This window comes from Malaclemys terrapin, chromosome 13, assembly GCF_027887155.1.
Source record: "Malaclemys terrapin pileata isolate rMalTer1 chromosome 13, rMalTer1.hap1, whole genome shotgun sequence".
NCBI lineage: Eukaryota > Metazoa > Chordata > Testudines > Emydidae > Malaclemys > Malaclemys terrapin.
This window is the reverse complement of record NC_071517.1, coordinates 792,021-815,631: the sequence shown is the minus strand read 5'-3', so window position 1 is coordinate 815,631 and position 23,611 is coordinate 792,021. Positions and strand designations below refer to the sequence as shown.

Below are 23,611 nucleotides of genomic sequence, written 5' to 3'. Positions count from 1 at the left end.
ACAAAGAGCGGGGCCAGAGGTAGAGTTAAAACCCCACAGCCTTGGGGCCTTTGGGTGGGGATTGGGGTTGGCACTACCCCCCCCTGCCCTGCACGTGGGTGGGAGGACACATGGGCTCCCCTGATGCTCTGCCTGGCCTGGGGGCTTTGCTGCTCTGCCGGGATCTCTCCCTGCACCTGCGGGCCGGGGGCCGCTCCTGCCTGGGAGGGGAGCAGAGGCTGCAGAGAGCGAGAGCGGCTCCCTGGCCCGCCGGTCCCTCCCCCGCCCGTCGGTCCCTCCCCCAGAGCCGCAGCTCCTGCGAAAGTTTTCCGCGGAGCTGCAGAGCCAGCGAGGCGGATCGCGGCTGGGCTCCAGCCCGGGCACCCGGAGCCGCTCCTGGAAGATGCGCCCTGGAGCCGCGCCCCACGAGGTACCGCCCCGGTCCTGCGGGCTGGATCTGCTCCGGGGAGAGAGGACTGGACACGAGGGGACGGGTTGGGGGCAGAGCAGGCGGGAGACCCTGGGCTGCGTTTTTCCCAGGGGCGCACGGGGGGGTCGCTGCGTTTTTCCCAGGGGCGCACGGGGGAGATCGCTGCGTTTTTCCCAGGGGCGCACGGGGGGGATTGCTGCGTTTTTCCCAGGGGCGCACGGGCGGGGCGGTCACTGGGTTTTTCCCAGGGGTGTTTTGCTCCGTGCCTGTTCCCCGTATTAGTCCCGGGCTGGGTTCCGGGCGCGTCGCTCTGGGTGATTTGTTTCTCTCACCCGGTCCCAGGGTTAGGGGCAGGGGAAGAGGATGGGGCAGCCCAGGGTTCCGCCGCTAGGACCGGGGCATCTTTTGGCTGTGGCCGGGGAGATGCCGGGACTCTCCACCCTGGCTCTAGCGCCCGTCACCGCGGTATCCAGGCCGCGCTGCCCCAGATTTCCTTTCAAAACGTGTCGCCGTCCCGGCGGGGAGGGGGGTGAGGGCGAGCCAGACAAGAGGCGTCATCCCGAATTGTTCAGGGGCGACCCAGATCAGTAGCAGTCCAGGGGAGCACAGGGAGAGGTTAATGGCCAAGGAGTGGCAGGAAAGCCCCCAGCTCTGGCTGTATGGGTCAGAGAGGCAGGATTCCTTCCCCCCCTTGTTCCATGGGCCATGTATGTCCTAGGCTGGCAACAGCACTAGCCCCTGAGACAGGTGCCATTCAGCTCAGAGACGTTAACTCTGAACCCTAATGATGGGGATTAAAAGATAACTTTGTTAACTGTTTCCCTGCTGATCATTGTGACAAACGCCCACATGCCCTGGGCTAGCACACCAATGGGTATGTAGTACCCCATCCTGCCAGTCCTGGCTCATGGCTGCACCATCCCCTTGGCCGTAGGACCTTGCTGTGCTCCAGCGGCTGTATCTCGCTGCCTTCCCATCCCTTAATGCTGAGTGGCTGCATTGCCATCACCTGCAGACAGCCCCAACCCGTGACCCCACATACTTGTACCACGTCCCCACCCGACACCCCCTGCCTCACTCTGGAATCACTTCCAAGCAGCAAGTCACCCGAGAGAAGCAACGCTTGAGTCTAATTAATGCTAATGGCAGGCCACTCAGGAAACAGCTCAGCAGGGCCAGGGAGCCACTGGGAGAGGAGAGGCAGCGTCCGAAATGTTTGTGCGCAGAGCTTTGGCTCCCCTCCCCAGGCTCCTCCAGGGCACCAAGGGCAGCTACTCCCCCAACCTCTCGCTCTCCCTGTAATGCTTGGGCTAAGTGGATCAGAGCAGTGGCCAGAACGTCCCTCCTTGGCGAGACGCAGGGAGTCAGTGGTGCTGCGCCACTTAGCTGGTGTTAATAATCAGGACAAAGGTGCCGGAGATCTAGCGCCTCCAGAAGAGGTGGGGCAAGGCCTGGAGCAGAAAATGGCTCTTGTCTCTGCTGCCCGCCCTCCCCCCTCCCCGCAAGATCTGGCGGGTCCCAGATCCAGGGGGGCGGCCAGAATGGAACAAAAGATGGTTTCTCTGGCCCGTGGCCTGTCCCCGTTAGTGGGGAGGGAGGGAGGAAGTGGCCCTTGTGAAACAGACTGTGCAGCATGCCAGAGAAATGCTGCAGGTCACATGCAGCGTTGACCCCTGTGATGGCTGGGAGGGACTCCAGCACCTTCCTGATGTCTGTGAGTTGAGAGGGAAAGTGTTTAACAATGCACCTCATGGGGCAAACTGGACGGGGGGTGGGGGAGAGGTTTCCTCCTGATCCCAACTGGTTGGCAGCTTAGACTCTGGGCCATGTCGATCCAGAGCTGTTTATCCTGGCTGGTGTTACTGCAAATATTTAGTCATCCTACTGTCTAATCTGATTTGAAACTCACTGAGCTCTTTCACTTACCGGTACCCTGCAGCAGTGAGTGACACGGGTTAATGATACGTTGTGTAACAAAACAAAACCCATCCTGGGGTTTGATGCTGGGTCTTTAAAGGTTAAGAAGCACAATCCAGTGCCTCTGCTGGTGCGGGCGGCTTTGTGGTGGGCAGGAGCTGGCCGCATCCTTGCCCTGTGTCACAGGTCATGCAGGAGACAGCTGAAACGGCAGGGACTGACAAGCTCTCCCTGGCCTTTGGCTCGGTGCTGCTTGTTTTCTTTCTGCATTTCTCCCAGATGGAGAAAAGGAACTGGTGCCCTGCTTGGCGACCACTCCCAGAGACAGTTCTCTGCTCTCGGGCCTTACTGAATGGTGCAACGGGTCAGGGCAAAGAAGGAGTTTTTCCTTGTTGAATGGAGCTATTTTGATTGGTCTGGGGCGCCATAAAAGGTTGGTTGTGACGGGACGGCTCTCTGTGAAGCGCCACCTTGCTTTAGTATTACGGGATGGTGCAAATAGCAGCATCTCCCAGAGAACCCTCTTCTCTTCCTCTCCTTTCCATGTGAACTAGCCCCTGTCTCCAGTACTCCCCTCCCCCCATGTTGTGTGGCCTTTCTCTGCACTCCCTAGTTCTCTGTCCTTTTGGAGATGCACCCACCAGAGCGGATCATGGTGTCGCTGGTATCACAAGCTCCCCCTGGGCCGGGAGAAAGGCCACGGCACTGACCATCCATCTTATTCTCTAGCCCCTTCTCTTGGTCCCCATTTCAACTGCACGTTGATCAGCCGGCTTCCTGCAGTGACATCAGACCTTTGGTTTTACACCTATGACCTGAGCAGCCAAACTGTCCCTCACCATGGGTGTGACCATGGCTTTCCCCTGCTGGGCGCCCTCTGCCATCTTATTGCCCAGGCACCTCCTTTTCTTGACTGGCTACAATGATTGTGTGTCATTGGCGTGTCTCCGGGCAGAGGCTGGTGCCCACACGTCTCTCTGCAATCCTGTGACTGCTGCCCGGGCCCCAGGCGCCTCCGGGAAGGGGCTTTTCCAATGACTTTGCTTTTGATGCGCGATGTAATGGGAACAGGGTCCCACCCACATGAGGGGAATGGCCAGTCAGGGCCTGCCCTGAGCTTGCATAGAACTCTGGGGAAACGCTAGTAGAGATGGGCCAAACCCGGGAGAACTTGGTGTCAATCCGACGTTCTCAAACAGGGCTGGAAATAGCCAGTGGTTACCCCGCTTTTCACACCAGCATGGGGGGAACCGGGCTGACTTTAGAACCTGGGTGAAAGCTCTTGGATTATTCCTTCAGGTGAATCTGACCTGGTGGGGTCACCCCTGACCCTGGAGTGGAGGCCCAAGCCCCGTTCTTGTGGGCCGCATAGCAGCACCCCTGCGAGTGCCCTTTGTGACTCTGTTCTGAACTAGGCTGTGTCAACAGAGTGTTTTTAAAGCTTTTGTTTAACCAGGTCCTTTGAGTCCATGACCTTGTTGGCCAGGCAGCTGCATGTGCATCTGTGAAGCCCGTGCAGAGAGTTCACCTTTGCTCTCTCTGGTCCTGACACGTCACTTCCTGAGCGAGGGGCTTCTTCAGAGCTGAGCCCAAGCTCTGGGGGAGGAGGGGGACACAGGCAGGGCTTCGGCTTACAGATCATTGCCCTCACATAGTTTCCTTTCTGCCCTGCTGTTCTGTAGCCAGTGCTGGGGGTTGGGTGTTTGCTTGTGCCCAGCCTGGGGCCTATCCTGCCCTGTGCATGTGCCCTACTGCTCTCACCCAGGTTCAGCACAGCCCCTGCAACTCCTTCTGCTTCATCTGTGTGTATGCAGGAAAATGTGAGCGCCTGCAGTCTCCCCGTGGCCGTGTTGATGCTGCCCCAGCTGTGAGCTCTCCCCACAATCTCCTCCCTGAAACTGGCACTGCCCTGCTAAATTCAGTATTCTGGGTTCCGTTGCCTCGAGAGAGAAAAATAGACTGAGCAGGGAAGAGACAAAACGTGGATTAAAAATACATAACAAGAAACCTGTAACCTGCAAACTTCAGCCAGCAGCACGAGGGTGAGAGCACACAGCCCTCGAGTCCTGTCCCCCAGACGGGTTGTGACCTGAGCCTTGGGGGAGATCAGGCCCAGTCCAGCATGGGTGTTGCTACATATCGGGTCCCACAAGCCACGTACCAGCTTCTCCCCTCCTCCCCTCCCGGCTGATCCTGGCCCCATTCTGCCCTCATGCTCTGTGCACTGAGCCTCTCAGCTCCCCTGTCATGGCTGCGAAGGCCTGCACGCTCTGGGCTCCATCTCACTACAAGGCCCAGCTTTCGGAGAGCCAGGCTGTAACTGACGGCTGTGTGCAATAGCCAGCATGCACCCAGCTGTGTCTGCTTCTGAGATCCACATGGGTGAGGCAGGAAGGAACCATCGTATCTGGGGAAGCGTCTCCCCTCGTGATTCCTGCGCCACCAGGGCTGCCGTGGGCCCTGTGAGCAGCATCTGGCTCTGGTGGTCTCATTCCCTCGCTCCCTGGGACATGGGCATTTGTGCTTCAGGGAAGGGGGATGATCCCCTACACTGTGACTGACCAGCCGAGTCCTCAGCACAATGGGGTTCTCAGCTCGTTCTCCTGGTGACACCCCAGGAAGTGTTGTCCAGCTCTGTGAGACCCAAAGCGTTCGTTAGTGAAATGGGCAAGGTGGGATTGAGGGTCTGCTAGCGCATCCTCACAGCAGGGAGCTGTTCCTAGGTCCTCCCAGGTACTGAGCTCGGGGACAGGCGGGACATGCCAACCACAACTGTGCCACTTGCCTGCTCTGAGCTCTGGCATATCTCCCCTAGTTCCCTGCGCTGCATGGTTCTTCATTTCCTGACTCAGAAACTTGGTGAGCAAGAGAGTCTGTCTCCAATGCATCCAGTGAATCGTTACCAGGCCCTAGGGCTGCCAATCCCTCCCGGATTGGCCTGGAGTCTCCAGGAATTAAAGATTAATCTTTAATTAAATATTATGTCATGTGATTAAATCTCCAGGAATACGTCCAAGCAAAATTGGCAACTTACAGAGCTTGGAGTGTGATGGGGAGCCCAGGGCTGTGGGTCAGGGCAGTGCAGAGCTGGGGGGGGGAAAGCTCCGGGCTGTGGGTCAGGGCAGTGCAGAGCTGGGGGAGGAAGCCCAGGGCTGTGGGTCAGGGCAGCGCAGAGCTGAGGGGGGAGAGGAAGCCCCCAGGCTGATCCCGTTGCATCGGAGGGGACAGCACAGTCGGTGCTCGGTGCTGCGCTTGGAGGAGACGCTGCCTGGATGCTCATTTACTCAGAGATGGGCCCAGGGGGACGGGGTGTCCCCGGTGGCTCAGGGTGACACCTGGGGCAATGGGGTGGTGCCTCTTTGGAGCAGCGAGGGGCCATGCTGGGGCTGAGTTTTCTTGCCCTAGTGTGGCAGGGGTGTTGCCACACTGGGATGCCGGAAGGAGGTTTCCCCATGGAGATCCACGCAGTGCTGCGCTGCCATGATCCCTTACACGCTGCTCGTGCCATTTGTGTGTGAGATCTGGGCTGAGTCACAGCCCTGAGACAGCGCGGGAGGGGGGCCCTCGGCATTGACTGGGTAGGAAAATCCCAAGGGGCGGCCTGGGGAAGTGGATGGGCAAAGCCCGTCTCCCTCTGCAGCCAGGGCGCTGAGTGGAGCTGGTGCGATTGGCTGCCAGCTCTTAGCTTTGAGAAGTGGAATGAATGTCCCACCCCGTGTCTCCATTGCTCCCCCAGGCTGTAGGACTGGCCCAGAGCCCCCCAAAGCCACGGCAGGCTCCCCAGCCAGTGTCCTCAGCCAGGGCAGACACACCTCCCAGCGAGCGGGAGATGGGCGACAGATCTGAGCACTCCAATTCCCTCCCAAATGCCACCAGCCTGATGGTATTGGCGAGACAGAGTGCTAATCCCCACCTCCACCCCAGTCCCTCCCAGGCCACTCATGGGACGCTGCTCAGGTCCCCCCACCCCACGCTCGCTGCTGCCTGGATTGCTGATGTCTGTGCGTACAGCGCATTGTAACTGGTCGCCTGCCCTTTGATGGTTGTTTGTCCTTTCTGATTGTGGACTCCTGGGGCCTCTGAGCGCTACCAGAGCGAGAGGAAGTCCAGCAAAGTGCTTCTTTTCCCCCCGGCTCTCCACAGAGCTCTCCCCAAGCTGGCTCTTTCTCTTCCCACACCGCCGCTGCCTCTTGGCCGGCTGTCGCTGTCCGTCAAGGCATGGAGCCTGCTCTGGGTCCCTGGGCCTGTATCCCCCACGACGGCGGGTGTGTGGAACTGTTGTTGCCGGCTCTGGTGCCCCTTCAGTGCTTCATGTTGGAGGCTCTGGAGTTTGGGGGAGCCGTAGACAGAGGGAGGAATTGTAGCTGGAGCGTGGGGACAAGCAGAGGGGTCAGATTGCGTCATCCCTCCTCCCTGGGGCTTTTCTTTGAGCAGCCTCAGCCCTGATGATCTCGGACTGGCCATTAGGGCCCGAGCCCCTCCCCAGCCCTGCTGCTGCTTATGCCTCTGACTGGCTCGCCCATGCTAGGAGCCCGCCTTGCTGCCGGCCCAGTGTCACCCCTGCCTGCTGCACTTCCAGGAGTCGTGGCACCAGCTTCTCTTACTCTGGTTCAAAGCCCTTCAACCCAACTCAGCAGTGGAGGCCAAGGCGGCAGGAGATCTCTGGCCCCTGGGCAGCCCTCCCTGGCAGAGCACACTGCCTGGGCAGTGCCGGAGGTGCCCCTGGGCCGAGGTGTCTCAGCAGGATGGACACCCAGCCGCTGTCCCGGCCCCTCCTTGGCCCTTGCAGAGGCAAGGGGGTGTGAGGGATTGCACCACACCAGAGCAGGGCGCTGCATGGCACAGGGCAGACGCCATGCCCAGACCAGCCCCTGAGCTAGTAGGGAGCCTGTGGGAGGCTCCTGACCCATCCAGCAGGGGCAGTGGAGGCCCCGTACCCGGCCAGGCTGGAGCGGAAAAGGCTTTACATGAGTCTGTTCCCCAAGGACTGACAGAGGGATCCCCCACAGCCTTGGAGCAGGAGGCTGGGGACACCTGGGCCTGCCCATCCTGTGACTGCCCGGTGCTGGGTTTGCTGGGCTGGTGGCCCCAGTATCCCTCGTGTTGGAATAGTGGGGCGAGGAGAGCTGGCTGGGGGGCTCCTCCTTGCTGGAGTCCCATGTGCTGCTGGGGCGGGCAGAGTGAGGTGTCCGCTGGCAGGGTGGGGAGGCAGAGGCAGCCAGGGTCTCGGCGGAGGTCAGTGCATCTGTGTACACAGCTTTCTACTTCTCCTCCCCGAGAGAGCGGCAGCCGCTCCGTGTCCTGCCACGCAGTCAGCACATGGCCAGGCTCACTGGGGAGCAGCAGGGAGAGGCCGGAGGCTGCCATGTGCAGGGCACAGGAGTGGGCAGCCCAGCCCCTCTCCATGCTGCAGTCCCAGCAACCTGGAGAGAGCGTGGCCCCTGGGCCATGGGAGCTGGGGGCCGTGCACGCCCCACCCCCACCGTGCTGCACCCAGGCTCTGAGCTTGAGCCCCCTCCCCAAAGCCTTCTCCCCACTGGCCAACCCACCGGGGGTCTCCCGAGCATCAGAGGCACCTCTCCCCCAGTCTGAGGACTGTGAGTGCCACATGCCTGGCGGCCTGACAGAGCCGGCACTGCTGGGGCAGGGAGCTCCTCTGGGCCTCACTGGCAAGTGAACCCACCGGTGGGACTCAGCAGGGACCCTGGCAGAGTCCCGGTGGAAATCTCCTTCTCATAGACTCAAAGGTCAGAAGGGACCATTATGATCGTCTAGTCTGACGTCCCGCACAACACAGGCTACAAAATCTCACCCATCCACTCCTGTAACAAACCCCTAACCCATGTCTGAGCTATTGAAGTCCTCAAATCATGGTTTAAAGACTTCAAGGTGCAGAGAATCCTCTAGCAAGTGACCCATGCCCCACGCTGCAGAGGAAGCGAAAACCCCCCAGGGCGTCTGCCAATCTGCCCTGGAGGAAAATTCCTTCCCGACCCCAAATATGGGGATCAGCTAAACCCTGAGCATGTGGGCAAGACTCACCAGCCAGCACCCAGGAAAGAATTCTCTGTAGTAACTCAGATCCCACCCCATCTAACATCCCATCACAGGCCATTGGGCATATTTACCGCTAATAGTCAAAGATCTATTAACTGCCAAAATTAAGCTATCCCATCATACCATCTCCTCCATAAATTTATCAAGCTTAGTCTTGAAGCCAGATATGTCCTTTGCCCCCACTGCTCCCCTTGGGAGGCTGTTCCAGAACTTCACTCCTCTGATGGTTAGAAACCTTCGTCTAATTTCAAGTCTAAACTTCCTGATGGTCAGTTTATATCCATTTGTTCTTGTGTCCACATTGGTAGTTAGCTTAAATAATTCCTAACCCTCCCTGGTATTTATCCCTCTGATATATTTATAGAGAGCGATCATATCGCCCCTCAGCCTTCTTTGGTTAAGCTAAACAAGCCAAGCTCTTTGAGTCTCCTTTCATAAGACAGGTTTTCCATTCCTCGGATCATCCTAGTAGCTCTTCTCTGTACCGGTGCCACCTTCTCACGGACTCACGCAGCGCCAGAGCCCTCCTCAGCAAGGAGATAGACAACGCGACTTGCCAAAGCAGGGGGTGTGCTCTGAGCCCTGGCGGGGGTGGGCGGCAGGGCCAGGACTGGCTGAGCACGGGGCTGGCTCCAGGAGATAGAGCAGTTTTCACTCTCCCTTCTGGGGGCTGGTTGGGAGTGAGCTGGATCCCTGGGCCCAGCCCTGCTCATGGCCAATGGAGAAACTTGTTATCTGCAGGCTCGTGCAGCCTTCTCCTGCCTGTAGAGCAGCAGTGCTCTCCTGTTGGGCTCCCTGCTCCAATGGAAAGGAGGCCACGTGCTAAACTCGGTGGACCATGGAGGCTCCCCCATGACCCTGGTCTCAGTTCCGCTGGGGCTCTGGGGGGTGGCGTTAGAAGTTGTGTTCACACTGGGCTGCCCCATAGCTGCCTGGATGGGACTGAGAAGCTGAGGGGCAGCCCCAAGGTTAGGGCACAGGCCGCAGGGCTGAGCCATGCCACGTACAGGGCTAGTTTCAAGAGGGTTTGCACTCGGCACAGCTCTGGCATTTCCCCTGGCACTGAGGGCGTGTGCGGACAGGGAATCGCAGCCCCAGCTCGTAGTGTGGCCGTCGCCAGAGAGATGGGCCCAACGGAGGGTGTGGGAGCCTTGGGGTACGGGGGCCTGGGTGCCTGCTCTGCCTTTCTGCAGCCAGGAGGCTGAAAACCCTTTGCGTGAGTCCAAGGAGCCAGAATGAGGAGGGTCCCTGGGGATGGGGCCGGGCAGCAACTGGTGGCTTGTGGAGGTGCCACAATGCAAGAGAACAGGGGACCAAACAAAGCGGCTGGGAGCCGGTGGAAGGGATGGGCAGCGCAGCGCAGCACAGGCAGGGGCGAGCATGGGGCCTGCGAGGCAGCTAGGCAGTGAAATCTGGCCAGCTTGGTTAGGAGAGGGCTCGGGGGCTGTGGCACAGCCTGCCAGTGTGTGAGGGGGGCTCATGTCGGGCAGAGGTGCCTGCGCTGCTCCTGTGCCGCCCTTGTGGGCGACGGCAGCTCCTCAGGCAGGTGCCTCAGGGCAGGACCAGCCTCACAGGCCAGGGACATGCCGGCCCAGCGGGAGACACCGCACAATGGCGGCTGGGCGACGGAGAATGGGGAACAGGGGGGAAGTGGGGCCAGGTGACCTTCTCCCTGTGGAGCTGCAATCCACACAAGGCGCTTGAGCCTCACTGGTGGAGGGCCCATGGGGCAACAGCCAGGATCCATGGGGAAAACGTCCTAAGGGTTGGCAGTGAGTGGGCCCATGTGAGGGGCAGCCTCCCCAGGGATGGGATGGGGGCCCACTACTTGGGACTTAAACCGGGGCCAGGCAAAGGCCTGGGGATCTCCCTGCAGGGCCTGGCTGGCCAGGGCAGGGAGGGCGGCAGACTGGACGCCCAGGGGTGGCTGCCATCTCGAGTCCCTTGCAGCAGGTGAACCAGGGGCCTGTGCTGTGGGAAACACGGACGGTTCCCCTGTCCTGGAGCTCTCTAAATATGGAGCGAGCCTGTGTGTCCAGCCCAGCCCCAGCCAGCGTCTGGTGCTCCCAGCCCTGATTCATGTACTTCTCAGGCTCCCAAACAGCCGCTGCTTCCACCCCAGCTCCCAGGGTCTGGGGAGAAGACAGGCGATTTTCCCAGGGATAAAAATAGGTAGTGGCAGAGGGGAGAGTCCTGGGAGAGTCCCTGTGCCTGGGTGGCACGGAGCTCCCTCCCCATGCGGGCGGGGAATGTCTGCATGAGAAGGGAGGCTGGCAGGCAGAAGGCTCTGAGAACGGGGCTCTGTCCCTGGCTGGAGTAGCCAGGCCAGCCGTCGTCACTGCAGGGAGGCGCCCCAGTTCGCAGACACCGGCAGGCAGCGTGGCCCCAGGCGCTGGGGGCAGGCAGGACTGCAGGGTGCCGGGTGTTTCTGTGATGGGCAGGAGGCAGGGCATGGCTCCTTCTGCCCCGGGGCTGCTCCAAAGCGTGTGGCCAGCGATCTGAAGCCAAAGGAGGCAGAACCCACCCCCAGCCCGGAAGGAGCAGCCCAGCACCACCTACTGGGCACACAGCAGCCTCTGACGGGCAGAGCCCTTGTCTGCTCCGGCCCAGGGCAGCCCCCAGGCCCTGACGCTTGGGGTTGTGTGAGGGGCTCTCCAGAGCATGAGCGGGCGGGCGAGCTGTGGAGAGCTCCTGCCCCATTGCTGGGGCCAGCCGGAATGCCCAGAGCCCTAGCGATGCCAGGCTGTGCCCTGCTGTGTAAGGGATGTGCGGGGCCTGGCCCATGCTACGGGGGTGCGGCGAGAATGGCCCATTTGTCAGCAGAGCAGAAATCCTGCTCAGGAGAACTTTAACCAGCTTAGGGCAGGATAGAGGGAATTAACGCCTCCTGAATTGGGCTTTGTGTCTGAGTCCCTCTGAGCCAGTCCCTTGGCTGGGCGGCAGCCTGTGCCCTGCAGCACGGGGGAGCATGGCAAAGCGCTGGGTGTAGGCGCTGGGCGCAGGAGGGTGCAGGGAGGAGTCACTGTCTGCCTGGTTCACCCTGAGCCGGGGATCGCGGCTGTTAATCATTAACGGCCCCGGGGAGGTAGCAGCTCCCTGTTCCGCTGGGATCTGTAAACAAGGGGGAGCAATGCTGCGGGTGCTCCTTGCTCACTTCTTGCCCTGGTAAACCTCTGCCCAGAAGGGGACAGGGTGAGAGGGGGGACTCCCCGCCAGAGAAAGTGGAGAGCTGCAGGCCGAGCTCCCGGAACCTGGACAGGCCCTGCCGGTGCAATGGAACCCGTGGCTCAGACCTGGTGCCTGGGCACCCGGATGAGGCTTCGAGCACGGAGTCGCTGGCTGTGCAGTCACCTGCTGGGCCCCGCGCCTGCACAGCATGACCCCGCTGCCCAGTGTCTGGGCCATGCTCATCCCCCCTGCCGGCCCGGGGCTGGCGCTGGTGGGGTTCTGCAGGGCTCAGCGCTAGACACAACGCTGTCCAGTGTTGGCACCAGTGAGCCGGAGGTAAATGCCAACTGGCTGCTGACATGCAGGTTGGTGGACTGGTAAATAGGCATGAGGCCAGGGCAGTTACACAGAGCTAACTGGATCACTTCGTAGGCTGGGCCTAGTCAGACAAAATACACCCACAGGCAAGGGCAGACATCGGGAACGAGGCTTCACGTCCCTACCTACGGACAGTGGGGCTGGACTCTGGAAAGCGTTCTGGGGTCGCCGTGAACTGCAATTGGGTCTGAGCTCCCTGTGCGACCCTGGGGTGCATAAGTGGGAGTAGGAGCAGGGAAGGAGTGCAGTCTCGGTAAAACCCATCTAAGATACTGCATCCACATCTGGGGTCTGCTTTTTAAAAAGGACATTGAAAGCTTGGAGGGGGTGCAGATAAGAACCCCAGAAATGCCCTGTCAGGGTTGGTCTAGGTTTGCTTGATCCTGCCTCAGCGCAGGGGTCTGGCCTTGATGGTCTCTCGAGGTCCCTTCTAGCCTGACATGTCTATGACTTAAGATGCTTTAGCCAAACACAAGTTATCGGGCTCAGTACAGGGGGAGCTGGGTGAGATGTAATGCAGGGCCGGCTCTAGGATTTTTGCCGCCCCAAGCAGAAACAATTTTGGCCGCCCCCCCCCTTTTTTTCTTACCCTACCCCTGCCCCGCCTCAGCTCCGCCCCTTCCCCAAATCCGCAGCCCTGCCTCCTCCCCCCGGGCTCTCAAGCCTAGGAGCGAGGGGGAGAAGCGGCGCGCGCGCCGCAGACACTGGAGTCTCCCCCTCCCTCTGAGGCTCTCAAACCTGGGAGGGAGGGTGAGCAGCGGCGCGCGAATCAGCTGTTTCACGCGCCGCGGCCGCTCGGGATCTCCCCCTCCCTCCCAGGTTTGAGAGCCTGGGAGGGAGGGGCAGCAGCGGCGCACGAATTAGAGCGGCAGCAGCAGAAGTGAGCTAGGGCGGCCGGGGCACATTTTTAGGGTGCCTAGAGCCGGCCCTGATGTAATGGCCTGTGAAATACGGGGGGTCAGACTAGATGATCCAGTTGTCCCTTCTGGCCTGAAACTCTGGATCTGAACAAGCCCCCGGCAGCAGTTGGGAGCTAAGCAGGCACAGATGGTGCTGTGGGGTCACCTAGCCCCATGCAGAGCATGGCGCAGGGCCCAGCCTGCAGGCGAGGGAGGCCCGGATCCTGGGTGAGGAGGGTTGTGATCTGGGGCGCCAGGAGTAGCCATGTTCCCTTGCCGAGAGGAGCAGTCACGTCGCCCATCAACATGGACATGCCAGGAGGGGGAAGCAGGCTCTGCATTAACAAGGAGATGTAGTGCAGAGCCTCACCGGGACGTCCCGCTCCCCCAGCCATCGTGAACAGGACAAGTGTTGGAGCTGATCCCTGAGGGAGGGAAGCCACCCAGGCCAGCCCTACATGCCCCGAGAAGTGACCAGGTGCACAGTGGGCCCGACCACTGGGTGGCTGGCTTTCCCAGCATCTCTAGCAGAGGGAGCAGCCAAGCCCAAGCCAGCCAGGGCTGTTGGGAGTGCGGGCTCTGGGGTGGGGCTGGGGATGAGGGTTTGGGGTGTAGGAGGGCACTCCCGGCTGGGACTGAGAGGTTCGGAGGGTGGGAGGGGGATCAGGGCTGGGGCAGAGGGAGGGGGTGCAGGCTCTGGGGTGGGGCTGGGGATGAGTGGTGTGGGCTTCAGGAGTAGGCTCTGGGCTGGGGCAGGGGGTTGGGGTGCGAGGGGTGAGGGCTCTGGCTGGGGGTGTGGGACGGAAGGGGGACCAGGTCTGGGGTAGGAAGTTGGGGCACGGGAGGAGGTCAGGGGTGCAGGCTATGGGCGGCGCTTACCTCAGGCAGCTCCCGGAAACAGCGGCATGTTCCCCCTCCGGTTCTTGTGCGGCCAGGCTGTCCTGTCCACAGGCACCGCCCCCACAGCTCCCATTGGCCATAGTTCCCAGCCAATGGGAGCTGTGGAGCCGGTGCTTGCAGCGAGGGCAGCATGCAGAGCTCCCTGGCTGTCCCTATGCCTAGGAGCCAGAGGAGGGACATACCGATGCTTCCGGGAGCCACGCGGAGCCACAGCAGGCCGGGAGCCTGCCTTAGCCCCAGTGCGCTGCCGATGGGACGTGCTGACCAGAGCCGCCTGGGACACCTGGCAACCCTACCAATGGCTACTAGCTCTCCCCACGGGCTCCCATTACAGGGCCTGGTGTCTGCACCTCTAGAGCGACTGGCTCGAGTCCCTCCCACAGGCCTGACCCTGCCAGGGCCAAGCACCTTTGCTCCCCCGGGCCCAGCGCCCCGGGTGGGATTTCAGAGAGCTCAGCGAGGGTCTCAGCAGCAGCTGTGCCTCCGGCGTCGGTCCTGCCAGCACGTGGCGGGGCTCAGTGTGCGCCCCCGGGGCCCTAGACTCAGCCAGTGGCCACCCACCAAGACAGCACTGCAGGTCGCCTTGCCTGCCCCATAGCGTGCAGCTGGGTCCCTGGCAGCGCAGCCCCCTCCCCATCTGCCGCGCGCCCCCAGCACTCGCTGCCTTTGTCTCGTGCAGGGTTTCCTGTGAGCCGGGCCAGGAGCAGAGGGAGCAGCCGGGCCTAGGCCGTTCTGTAGGCAGCAGGTTGCTTCAGGCCATTCCCGATGCGGTTTTGCAGCCCTACAGAGGGATGTCCCAGCCGCGCCTGCTCAGCCTGCTGTTGGCGCTGGTCTTCTACTGCCAGGTAAGGGCTAGGCCAGCCTGGCCTCTCCCACGGGGGCTGAGCCCCACCCGCTGCTGGCCCTGCCGTGCCCGGGGTGGCTCTGTCGTGCCCAGCTCCTTGCTGGGAGGGGGTGGAGCGGCAGGGGAATCCCAGGTCTCTGGGGCCCTGCCCACTCTTCCCTGGCCCTGTGGGGGTGCTGCTGGCTGGTCGCTGACGGGCCCTGCGCTGTAACCCCTCCAGGGACATTCAGCCCAGATCATGGATTTCCTCTTTGAGAGCTGGAAGGCCTACAGTGAGGAGTGTCACCAGAACATGAGCCTGCAGCCCCCACCCACAGGTGAGAGCCGCGTGCCCAGCCCCAGGTGAGCGTGAGCCCCACATGCCTCCCCTCCCCCACACAAGGGGCAGCTGATACAGCCAGGCCCCTGCCGGTGAGCCTGGGAGCGCAGGGACAGGGGACAGATCCTCCACCCCTGGGATGTGCTGGGGTCGGGAACAGCTGCCTGGGCAGGGGAGAGGGTGGCAGAAGAGAATGGGACCCTGGGCTTCCTGCCCCTTCAGAGGGGTTGCTGTGGTGTCAGGCCCTGGCGCTGCACAGACCTCAGGAGCTCACATGGCCTGGAGATAAGCTGCATGCGCAAGGAGGGGCCGTGGGGGCAATGCCAGGGGCACACGGGGAAGCCAGGGGGCAGGTCAGGGGGCAGTTCCAGGGGCACATGGGGGAGCGAGGGGGCAGTTCTGGGGGCACACGGAGAAGCGAGGGGGCAGGTCAGGGGGCGCACGGGGGAGGTGAGGGGGCAGTTCCGGGGGCACACGCAGGTCAAGGGGGCAATTCCAGGGGCGCACGGGGTGGCATTCAGGGTTAGTTTTGTAACTATAGAAAAATATTGATTCTACCTGCTCTTCCCCAATGGTCTCTCAGCTGCCCCCTCCATTGCCCCCCAGTGGTCTTTCAGCCAGGGGGGCACTCATTATGGGGGGGCTGGATGGCAGGGGGCTGGCAGAGACGCTGTGACCCCCCATCCCTGCTCGGGGCCTCTCTTCTCCCTGCAGAGCTGGTCTGTAACCGAACCTTCGACAAGTTCTCCTGCTGGCCTGACACGCTGCCCAACACCACAGTCAACGTCTCCTGCCCCTGGTTCCTGCCCTGGCACCGGAAAGGTAACTGCCTGGGCTGTCCTGTCCTGCTGGGCGCACATGGGCAGCGGCTGCCGTCTGCTCTGCCTGGGCTCCTGGGAGCTCTGACCACTATAGGTCAGCAGGGGTGGGGAATGGAGGCCTTCTAGTGCCCCTGCGGCTTGCAGGGCCAGGCGCTGTGGGGGGGTGTGTGCTGAGGAGACCCCTGTGCTGGTCGGGGAGGCAGGGGATGGAGTGAGGGGTGGGGAGCTGGGATACTCACTGCCTGACCCTCGGCTGCCCCGGCTGGCTAATGGGGCAAGGCAGGGTTCATTGGCTCTGGGCGCTGTCGGCCATTCCGGACCCCGTCACCAGCAGCAAGGATGGACCTGGCAAGTGTGGGGCGTGGGGGACTAGCCAGCAGGGCACAGTGAGGAGCGCAGGGGCTCCGGCAGGTCTGGGGAGGGAGGGACGTGCCTGGGGAGCCGGCATGGGCAGATTGGGGGGATTGGCAGGGAGAGCGCGGGGGCCCGGTGGGGGGAGCACGGAGGTCTCTACCCAGCCGGTTCTCCATGTCCCGTCTCCTCCCTGCAGTGAAGCACAGATATGTCTTCAAGAAGTGTGGGCCGGACGGGGAGTGGGTAAAGCGCCCCAGTGGGCAGCCCTGGCGGGACAGCACGGAGTGTGAGATGGACGCCGAAGACCTCGAAGCCCAGGTCAGTGGGGGCAGGACTGGGGCTGGGCTGAGCCTTGCAGTCCCCATGGAGCACCGTGAGTGAGTCTCAGCTGCGCCCCACAGCAGCTGAGGGTTTGGGATGGCCCAGCAGTTTTGCCTCCCACAGGCATACGGGCCGTTCCCGTGCCTGGGCTCTGTCGCTCCAGCCCACCGACAGACAGACCTGCCCAGCCCTGCTCAGCAGCTCTCTCCCTCTCGTTCTAGGATCAATTTGCCAAAACCTACGGCAGCTTTAAGATCATGTACACGGTGGGCTACTCCGTGTCCCTGGGCACCCTGCTCCTCGCCCTGGCCATCCTGCTGGGCTTCAGGTAGGGGCTGGGGGGAGAACTGCAGTCGAGAGACAGGGAGGGAGGGGATGAGAGGCAGCCAGAAGTGGGAGCGGGGAGGGTTGGGGGGACTTGGGAGATGGGGCCACGGCTGGGGTAGCTGGGGCTGTAGGAGCCAGGGTGCGCAGTGGCGGGCACAGGCTGGGCACGGTCCTTGCTGGGCACTGACTGGGGGCTCCTGCTTTTGGCAGCAAACTGCACTGCATGCGGAATTACATCCACATGAACCTCTTCGCCTCCTTCGTCCTGAAGGGGGTCTCGGTGCTGGTGATCGACGCCCTGCTCAAGACCCGCTACAATGAGAAGATTGACGACTACAACGTGGGCATCTGGCTCAGCGATGAGGTGAGCCCCCCAGCCCCTTTGCCATGCTAGGAGCTCTGTGGGGCCAGTGCCCTACTGAGCACCCCCACTGACTCCCACCCCTCCCCCCAGGCCGCTGCCGGCTGTCGAGCAGCCACCGTCTTTATGCAGTATGGCATCGTGGCCAACTACTGCTGGCTGCTGGTGGAAGGAATCTACCTCCACAACCTGCTGGTGCTCGCTGTCTTCTCCGAGCGGAGCTACTTCACCCTCTACCTGTGCATCGGCTGGGGTGAGCGCCTGGGCACGGGGGATGGGCACCAGCCACGGCACCCAGGATGGGCACGGGGGGACAGGCACCAGCCACGGCACAGCGCCTGGGCACGGGGGGACGGACACCAGCCACGGCAAAGCGCCTGGGCACGGGGGGACGGACACAAGCCACGGCACAGCGCCTGGGCACGGGGGGACGGACACCAGCCACGGCACAGCGCCTGGGCACGGGGGGACGGACACTAGCCACGGCACAGCACCTGCCCAGAGGTGCAAAGACCATGCTAGGGTGAGGGTGGCATATTGGGCGCAGTGGCTGCTTTCCACCCTAGGACATGCACCTGGTGCCCCTGTCTCAGCCTATGGCCCCTGGAGGAGCTGCCCCTCTATGTGTCTCACCTGCTTCTGTCTCTTCTTTGTCCCCAGGGGCCCCCATCTTGTTCCTCATCCCCTGGGTGGTTGTGAAATTTTTATATGAAAACATTCAGTAAGTAGAGGCACGCAAACTGCGTGTGCAAAGTATGGGAGTGTGAGCTATGTGAGTGAGGTGTGGGCATGCAAAGTGTATGGGTGTGCTAGGTGTGTGTATGTGAGGTCTGTGTGTGAGGTGTGGGTGTGCTAGGTACATGTGCAAGGTGTGGGCACACAATGTGAGAGTACAAAACGTGGGCATGAACAGGCTGCATGTGTGAGGTGTGGACATGCAAAGTGTATATGCAAGATGTGGGCACATGAAATGTGAGTGCAAGGTGTGGATGTGTAAGGTGTGTGTCTGAGGTGTGGGCATGAGCCAGCTGCATGTGCGAGGTGTGGGCATGTGCCAGCTGTGTGTGGGAGACATGGGCGGGCTGCGCATGCAAGGTGTGGGCCTGGGCGGGCCATGCGTGCAAGGTGTAGGTTTGCACCAGCTGTGCGTGTGAGGTATGGGTGGGCCATGCTTACGAGGTGTGAGGGTGCGCAGGCTGCAAGTGCGAGGTGTGGGTGTGTGCAGGCTGCGCGTACAAGGTGTGGGTGTGCACAGGCTGTGCGTGCGAAGTGTTGGTGTGCACAGGCTGCGCGTGCGAGGTGTGAGGGTGCGGAGGCTGCACGTGTGAGGTGTCGGTGTGCTCAGGCTGCGCGTGCGAGGTGTGAGGGTGCACAGGCTGCAAGTGCGAGGTGTGGGTGTGTGCAGGCTGCGCGTACAAGGTGTGGGTGTGCACAGGCTGTGCGTGCGAAGTGTTGGTGTGCACAGGCTGCGCGTGCAAGATGTGGGTGTGCACAGGCTGCCTGTGCAAGGTGTGGGTGTGCGCCGGCTGCGTGTGCGAGGCATGGGAGTGTGTTTGTGAGGTGGGGGGAGCAGTAGCAGGTGGCTGAGGCGCTGCTGAGACCAGGAGCTGCGTAAGCGTCACTCCGTGGGTCACACGACTATCCCGAGAGGCCGAGCGGATGACAGCGTGGGCTGTGGCAGGGCTCTCGCCGGTCTCTGGCTAGAGACTGCGCTGAGCCTGAATGTGGGGGCAGATTAGCCCCCAGCCTCTCCTGCGGGGTTCGAACACCTCCCTCTGAATCAGCTGCTGCCAGCCTCTGCTGGAGACGGGCCCAGGGTGGATGGGCCTAGGTCTGACCCGTCTGTCTAGTGCTGTGCACGGGGGTTCACTGGGGCACGTGCATCTGTCTGTGTGCCCGGCAGAGGCTGCGTAAAGTCTGTGCGCTCACGGGGGTGGTGTCTGTGCCCATGTGGGCAAGGGGCACACGTCCGGGCAGGAGCAGGTCTATGCCTGTGGGGGAGCCCTGGCCTGGTTCACATGTCCTTGGCCCTTGTGTTACCCGGAAATCCCTCCCAGGAGCCTTGTACCACCTTGTGCTAGGGCTGGGCTGATCTTCCTGCCGGGGCATGTGGCACATAGATACAAAAGTGCCACTTCCTTCGTCACCCCCCTCGCTCTCACCTCCCAGGTGCTGGAGCACCAACAACAACATGGGCTTCTGGTGGATCCCCCGCTTCCCTGTGTTCCTGGCCATCCTGGTAAGTCCCAGCCCGCCCTGCCCCGCCCTCCTCACCCTGGGCCCCCTCCCCTCTCTGCACCACAGGCCCCCTTTGCCCCTTCTCTGCACCATGGTCCCCTTCCCCTCTCTGCACCACGGGCGCCCCTTGCCCCTTCTCTGCACCATGGGCCCCTTCCCCTCTCTGCACCACGGGCCCCCCTTGCCCCTTCTCTGCACCACGGGCCCCTTCCCCTCTCTGCACCACGGGCCCCTTCCCCTCTCTGCACCACGGGCCCCCCTTGCCCCTTCTCTGCACCATGGGCCCCTTCCCCTCTGCACCACGGGCCCCTTCCCCTCTCTGCACCACGGGCCCTTTCCTCTCTCCGCACTGCCGGCCCCTTCCCCTCTCCGCACCACAGGCCCCCTCCTGCAAGGTACTCCCCCCCTCCCCCTCCAGCCCAGGCACCCCATCCTCCTGCCCGGCACACACCCATGCCCTCTCTCACACGCCCCAGCTGCTCACAGATCACAACTTCATATTCAGCTTCTTTTGCCTCCTGCTCATGGAGCTGTTGGGCTGCAGTCAGGATGCGTTTTCCCACTTGGCACCAAAGCCACGGTGTCTGGATGCGTCCTGTCTTTTCAATGAGAGCAAGTCTCCCAGAATCACATGACCCCAGGAGCTGGGGCTTTCAGAAAAACACCAAATATTGTGAGAGTTGGTGCCACTGGGTTCCCCTGCATGGGTGCCCTACCCTTCCCAGGCAGAGCCCCGACCGCGGACAGGGTCCCTTTCGTCCTGCACTGGCTGCCTGGGACTGACTAGACTCCCCAGGGTGCATCTGGGACAGGGCTGGGCACAGTCATCTCCTCCCAGTGATACTTCATGGGGCTAGGGCCACCGGCCCCAGAGGGACTCCCTTGCTGGGGTGGGGACCCTCCAGTCCCTGGCCCCCAAACCCATCTGCCTCTCACCCTATTTCTCCCTTTCAGATCAACTTCTTCATTTTCATCCGCATCATCCAGATCCTGGTCTCCAAGCTCCGTGCCCACCAGATGCGCTACACAGATTACAAATTCCGGTGCGTACCAGGGGCTGGCCAGCTCCCCTGGGCCTCATCCTGCCCTAGGCCCAGCTCTCCCGCTCACACCGTGGGGAGGACCCTGCACCGCAGGCCCGATGCTCTGTGTGTGTGTGCCCACTGCCCTGTTGTGCCAGCGGGGGCTCTGTGTGCCCATGGGACCCGGCTCTGTGCCTGTGGTGCCCGTCTAACCATGGGGCCCCATGTCTGTAGTGTCTGAAGGGGGAGGCGAAATGGGTGGGGAGTGGCTGGCTCTGATTGGTCAGTCTCCCTGGCAGGCTGGCGAAGTCCACGCTGACGCTGATCCCACTGCTGGGCATCCACGAGGTGGTGTTTGCCTTCGTCACAGACGAGCATGCCCAGGGTACCCTGCGCTACGTCAAGCTCTTCTTCGACCTCTTCCTGAGCTCCTTCCAGGTGAGCTGGGCCTGGCACCTGAGCGGGGCGCCCTCGAGCACCCTCTCGCCCAGCCTCTGTGCTCTGTGGCCTCCCCTCCCATGACCCTGGGGGGGAGGATCAAGGGGCCTGGGCCGTGCCCCTCTCATGCCCTCTCTTCTTGCTGCCTAGGGGATGCTGGTGGCCATTCTCTACTGCTTTGTCAACAAGGAGGTGAGTGCGAGCACCCTGGGCCCGGCACGGGGAGCCCATTCCATGACTGCGTCCGCCCAGGACCCCGGACCTGCATTCTGCAGCGCAGGCCCGGTGGGGAGCACACTGCTGCCCGGTGCCATCTGCGCCAGTAGGGGCTCTGGGCTTGGCCTGGCCAGTCTTGCTCTGTGGGAGGCGGAACGCTGGCTGGCGCAGGCCCTGGGCCATGCTCACCCCGTCTGGGGCTGTTTGCAGGTGCAGTCGGAGCTGCTGAAGAAGTGGCAGCGCTGGAAGCTGGGCAAGGACCTGGAGGAGGAGTACAAGCACACGTACAGCCAGACCCCCAATGCCCGCAACGGGGGCAGCAGTACTTGTGAGAAGCACAGGCTGGTGGGCAGCTGCATGACTGGGCTGGGGCGGAGTCAGCCCACGGCGCACACCAGCACCCACTACCTCGAGAAGACGGGCTGCAGCACCAACGAGAGGCACCAGTGCTACGAGTTCCCCGAAACGGCCGCCAGCAACTTCTGAGCCCCCCGCACCCTCCGGAACGCAGCCAGGGCGCCGGGCCCACGCACGTCCGCGGGCAGGCTCTGCTGGGCGGGGAGAGGGAGCCAAGGGCTCAGGCAGCGGGCTTGCAGGGACATAAAGCGAGAGCCTGTGTCTTTCAGCCCTTCCTGGGCTGTCCGGGGATCGGGGTGTATACCAGGCTGCCAGGGCCTGACGACAGGCATGCTGAGAATGGAGCATGCCCTGCTGCCCCGTCCATCCTTTGGAGGCACGTGCCAGGTGGGCACATGATGGTGTCTGTGCACAAGGCCTGCACCCCAGCACAAGTCCACATGGAGGGCAGAGCACCCTGTGCCAGCCTGGCGGGGTGTAGGGAGCCTGGGGACAGTGCCCGCTGGAGCGTGGGGGCAGGGTGTCTGTCTGCTGGGCCATGTGTATAGCTGCTTCCGGCGCTTGCTCCTGCCGCCCGCCAGCTCCTGGGCCCGAGGTTAATTTATCTCTGCAGTTGCTATGTAAATAGGCATGGGGTCCACGGGGCAGGCTCTGTCTGCGTCTGTCTGTGTGTGGCACGGCGCATCACTCCGGAGGATGTGGGCACCAATAAACCCTGGGGTGTGTCTCATAGCAACGAGGGTCTGAAGCTTCCTGACTGGGAGCTGAAGGGGCCGGCACAGCCGGGCAGCATGAATGCTGGCCCAGGGAGGTGAATGTCCAGGAGGAGGGGGCACTTGCTCAAAGGCGGGGAGCCAGGCGGGGAGCTTGCACAAAGACAGGGAAGAGGAGGTGCATGCACAAAGGTGGGCCGAAGGGTCTCCACTGGGCAGGTGGGTTGCCCTGAGCAGCGACTCCTGCCACAGCCAGCGAGCTGGGCCAGGCTGCAGCGCCCGCCCCATCCTAGGCCTGGCATGTCAGGCTGCCAAGCTGGGGTCAGCGCCGCTCCCTTCTGTGGTGCCCAGGCCCAGCTGCAGGCTCAGTCTCACTCCCACACATCTGTCTCCTCCCTGCGCTTGCCTGGCAGCCCCATCCAGCCTCCCCTCCTTCCCCTGGCACAGGGCAGAGAAAGCAAATGCCACCCCTGCCCCGGGAGCCCTGGGAGGGCTGCGTCTCCCCAAACTGGCACATTTGGCACATGATGGCTGGCTTGCCTGGCCACGAGCAGTTACTCTGGGCGCTGTGTGGCTGTGCGCACCGCGTGGGGCTTTCCCTGGGCACTGGGCCAGGGAGCTGAGCACAGGGGTCAGCAGTGTGGCTGGGCAGCCATCAGGCTGTGAGCGCATGAAGCACAGGAGAGGGGCTAGTGCAGCAGCTGCAGGTCTACTGTCCTCAGAGGAAAGCATGAGCTAGAGAGCATCTGCCCAAGGCGGCAGCGGGCCCTGGCTGGCACTGGCCGGATGGCGGCCCAAGAGGTGACCCTCCTGCTGGCTCCCCCCCCCGTCAGCTTTGGCCAGGGGCAAAACCACCAGCCACTGGCACTTGGCTTGGAGTCATGCAGGGCCAGCAGCAGCGTAGCAGGCATGCTGCCCCACAGGCGTTCACACACATGCTGGGCGCCTCCCAGCACCCCACAGCCCCCCCCAGTCACACATAAGGTGCTTTCGCACCCCATGTGAGCACTAAGCCATCGAAAGTGGCGGCTTTGGGAAAGGAACAAGCTCCTTGTGTGGGGGATTAGCCCAGCACGCCTGCCTGGCTGCGTACAAGCTCTGCCCCACATGCACAGCCTGGCCGCACTCCCATGCACACACCTGCCTGGGCAGGTGACAGGGTCAGGACTCCTGGGTTCTGGTCCCAGCTCGCTCTGCTGCAAGGACCGTACTAGTGCATCTGGCAGCAAGGTGGTGTCCACAGGGCTACAGGCCAGGCTTGGAGGCAGTGGGGCTCGGGGGGCAGATTGGGGCCCACAGTGAGCGGGTCTGCACAGGGTTACTGCTTACAGATCAGACCTGGAGGGGCGCTGGGTGCTCAGGCTGTGCTCACCCTCACAGCTGTGGCTTGGGGAAATCTTGATGTGTTTAAGGAGCATTTCCTGCCGCAAAGTGGCCCTAATTTCCTCTGCAGGGAAGGAGCCAAAACTGCATCTGGGCTTATTGATTTAAAGTACCGTAATGATTATAGATCTCCAATCAGCACTGCCTGCCCCATTAGCCTGGCACCAGC

The 23,611-nt window shown here is 62.3% G+C and overlaps 1 protein-coding gene across 2 annotated transcripts; it reads left to right on the top strand.

The window, feature by feature from the left end:
- GCGR (glucagon receptor) lies at nucleotides 1-22,078 on the top strand. Of its 2 annotated transcripts, none has more exons than XM_054048057.1 (14): nucleotides 1-19; nucleotides 14,408-14,573; nucleotides 14,793-14,889; nucleotides 15,606-15,713; nucleotides 16,263-16,384; nucleotides 16,609-16,715; nucleotides 16,925-17,078; nucleotides 17,169-17,328; nucleotides 17,736-17,796; nucleotides 19,245-19,314; nucleotides 20,268-20,356; nucleotides 20,635-20,773; nucleotides 20,924-20,965; nucleotides 21,200-22,078. In XM_054048057.1, the coding sequence occupies exons 2-14, from the start codon at nucleotides 14,520-14,522 to the stop codon at nucleotides 21,473-21,475; spliced, it is 1,479 nt and encodes a 492-aa protein (XP_053904032.1). In that variant the 5' UTR covers nucleotides 1-19; nucleotides 14,408-14,519; the 3' UTR covers nucleotides 21,476-22,078. The 2 variants fall into 2 exon arrangements, with proteins under 2 accessions (XP_053904032.1, XP_053904031.1); XM_054048056.1 differs by lacking the exon at nucleotides 1-19 and adding an exon at nucleotides 301-409.
- Nucleotides 22,079-23,611: the final 1,533 nt, after the last annotated feature.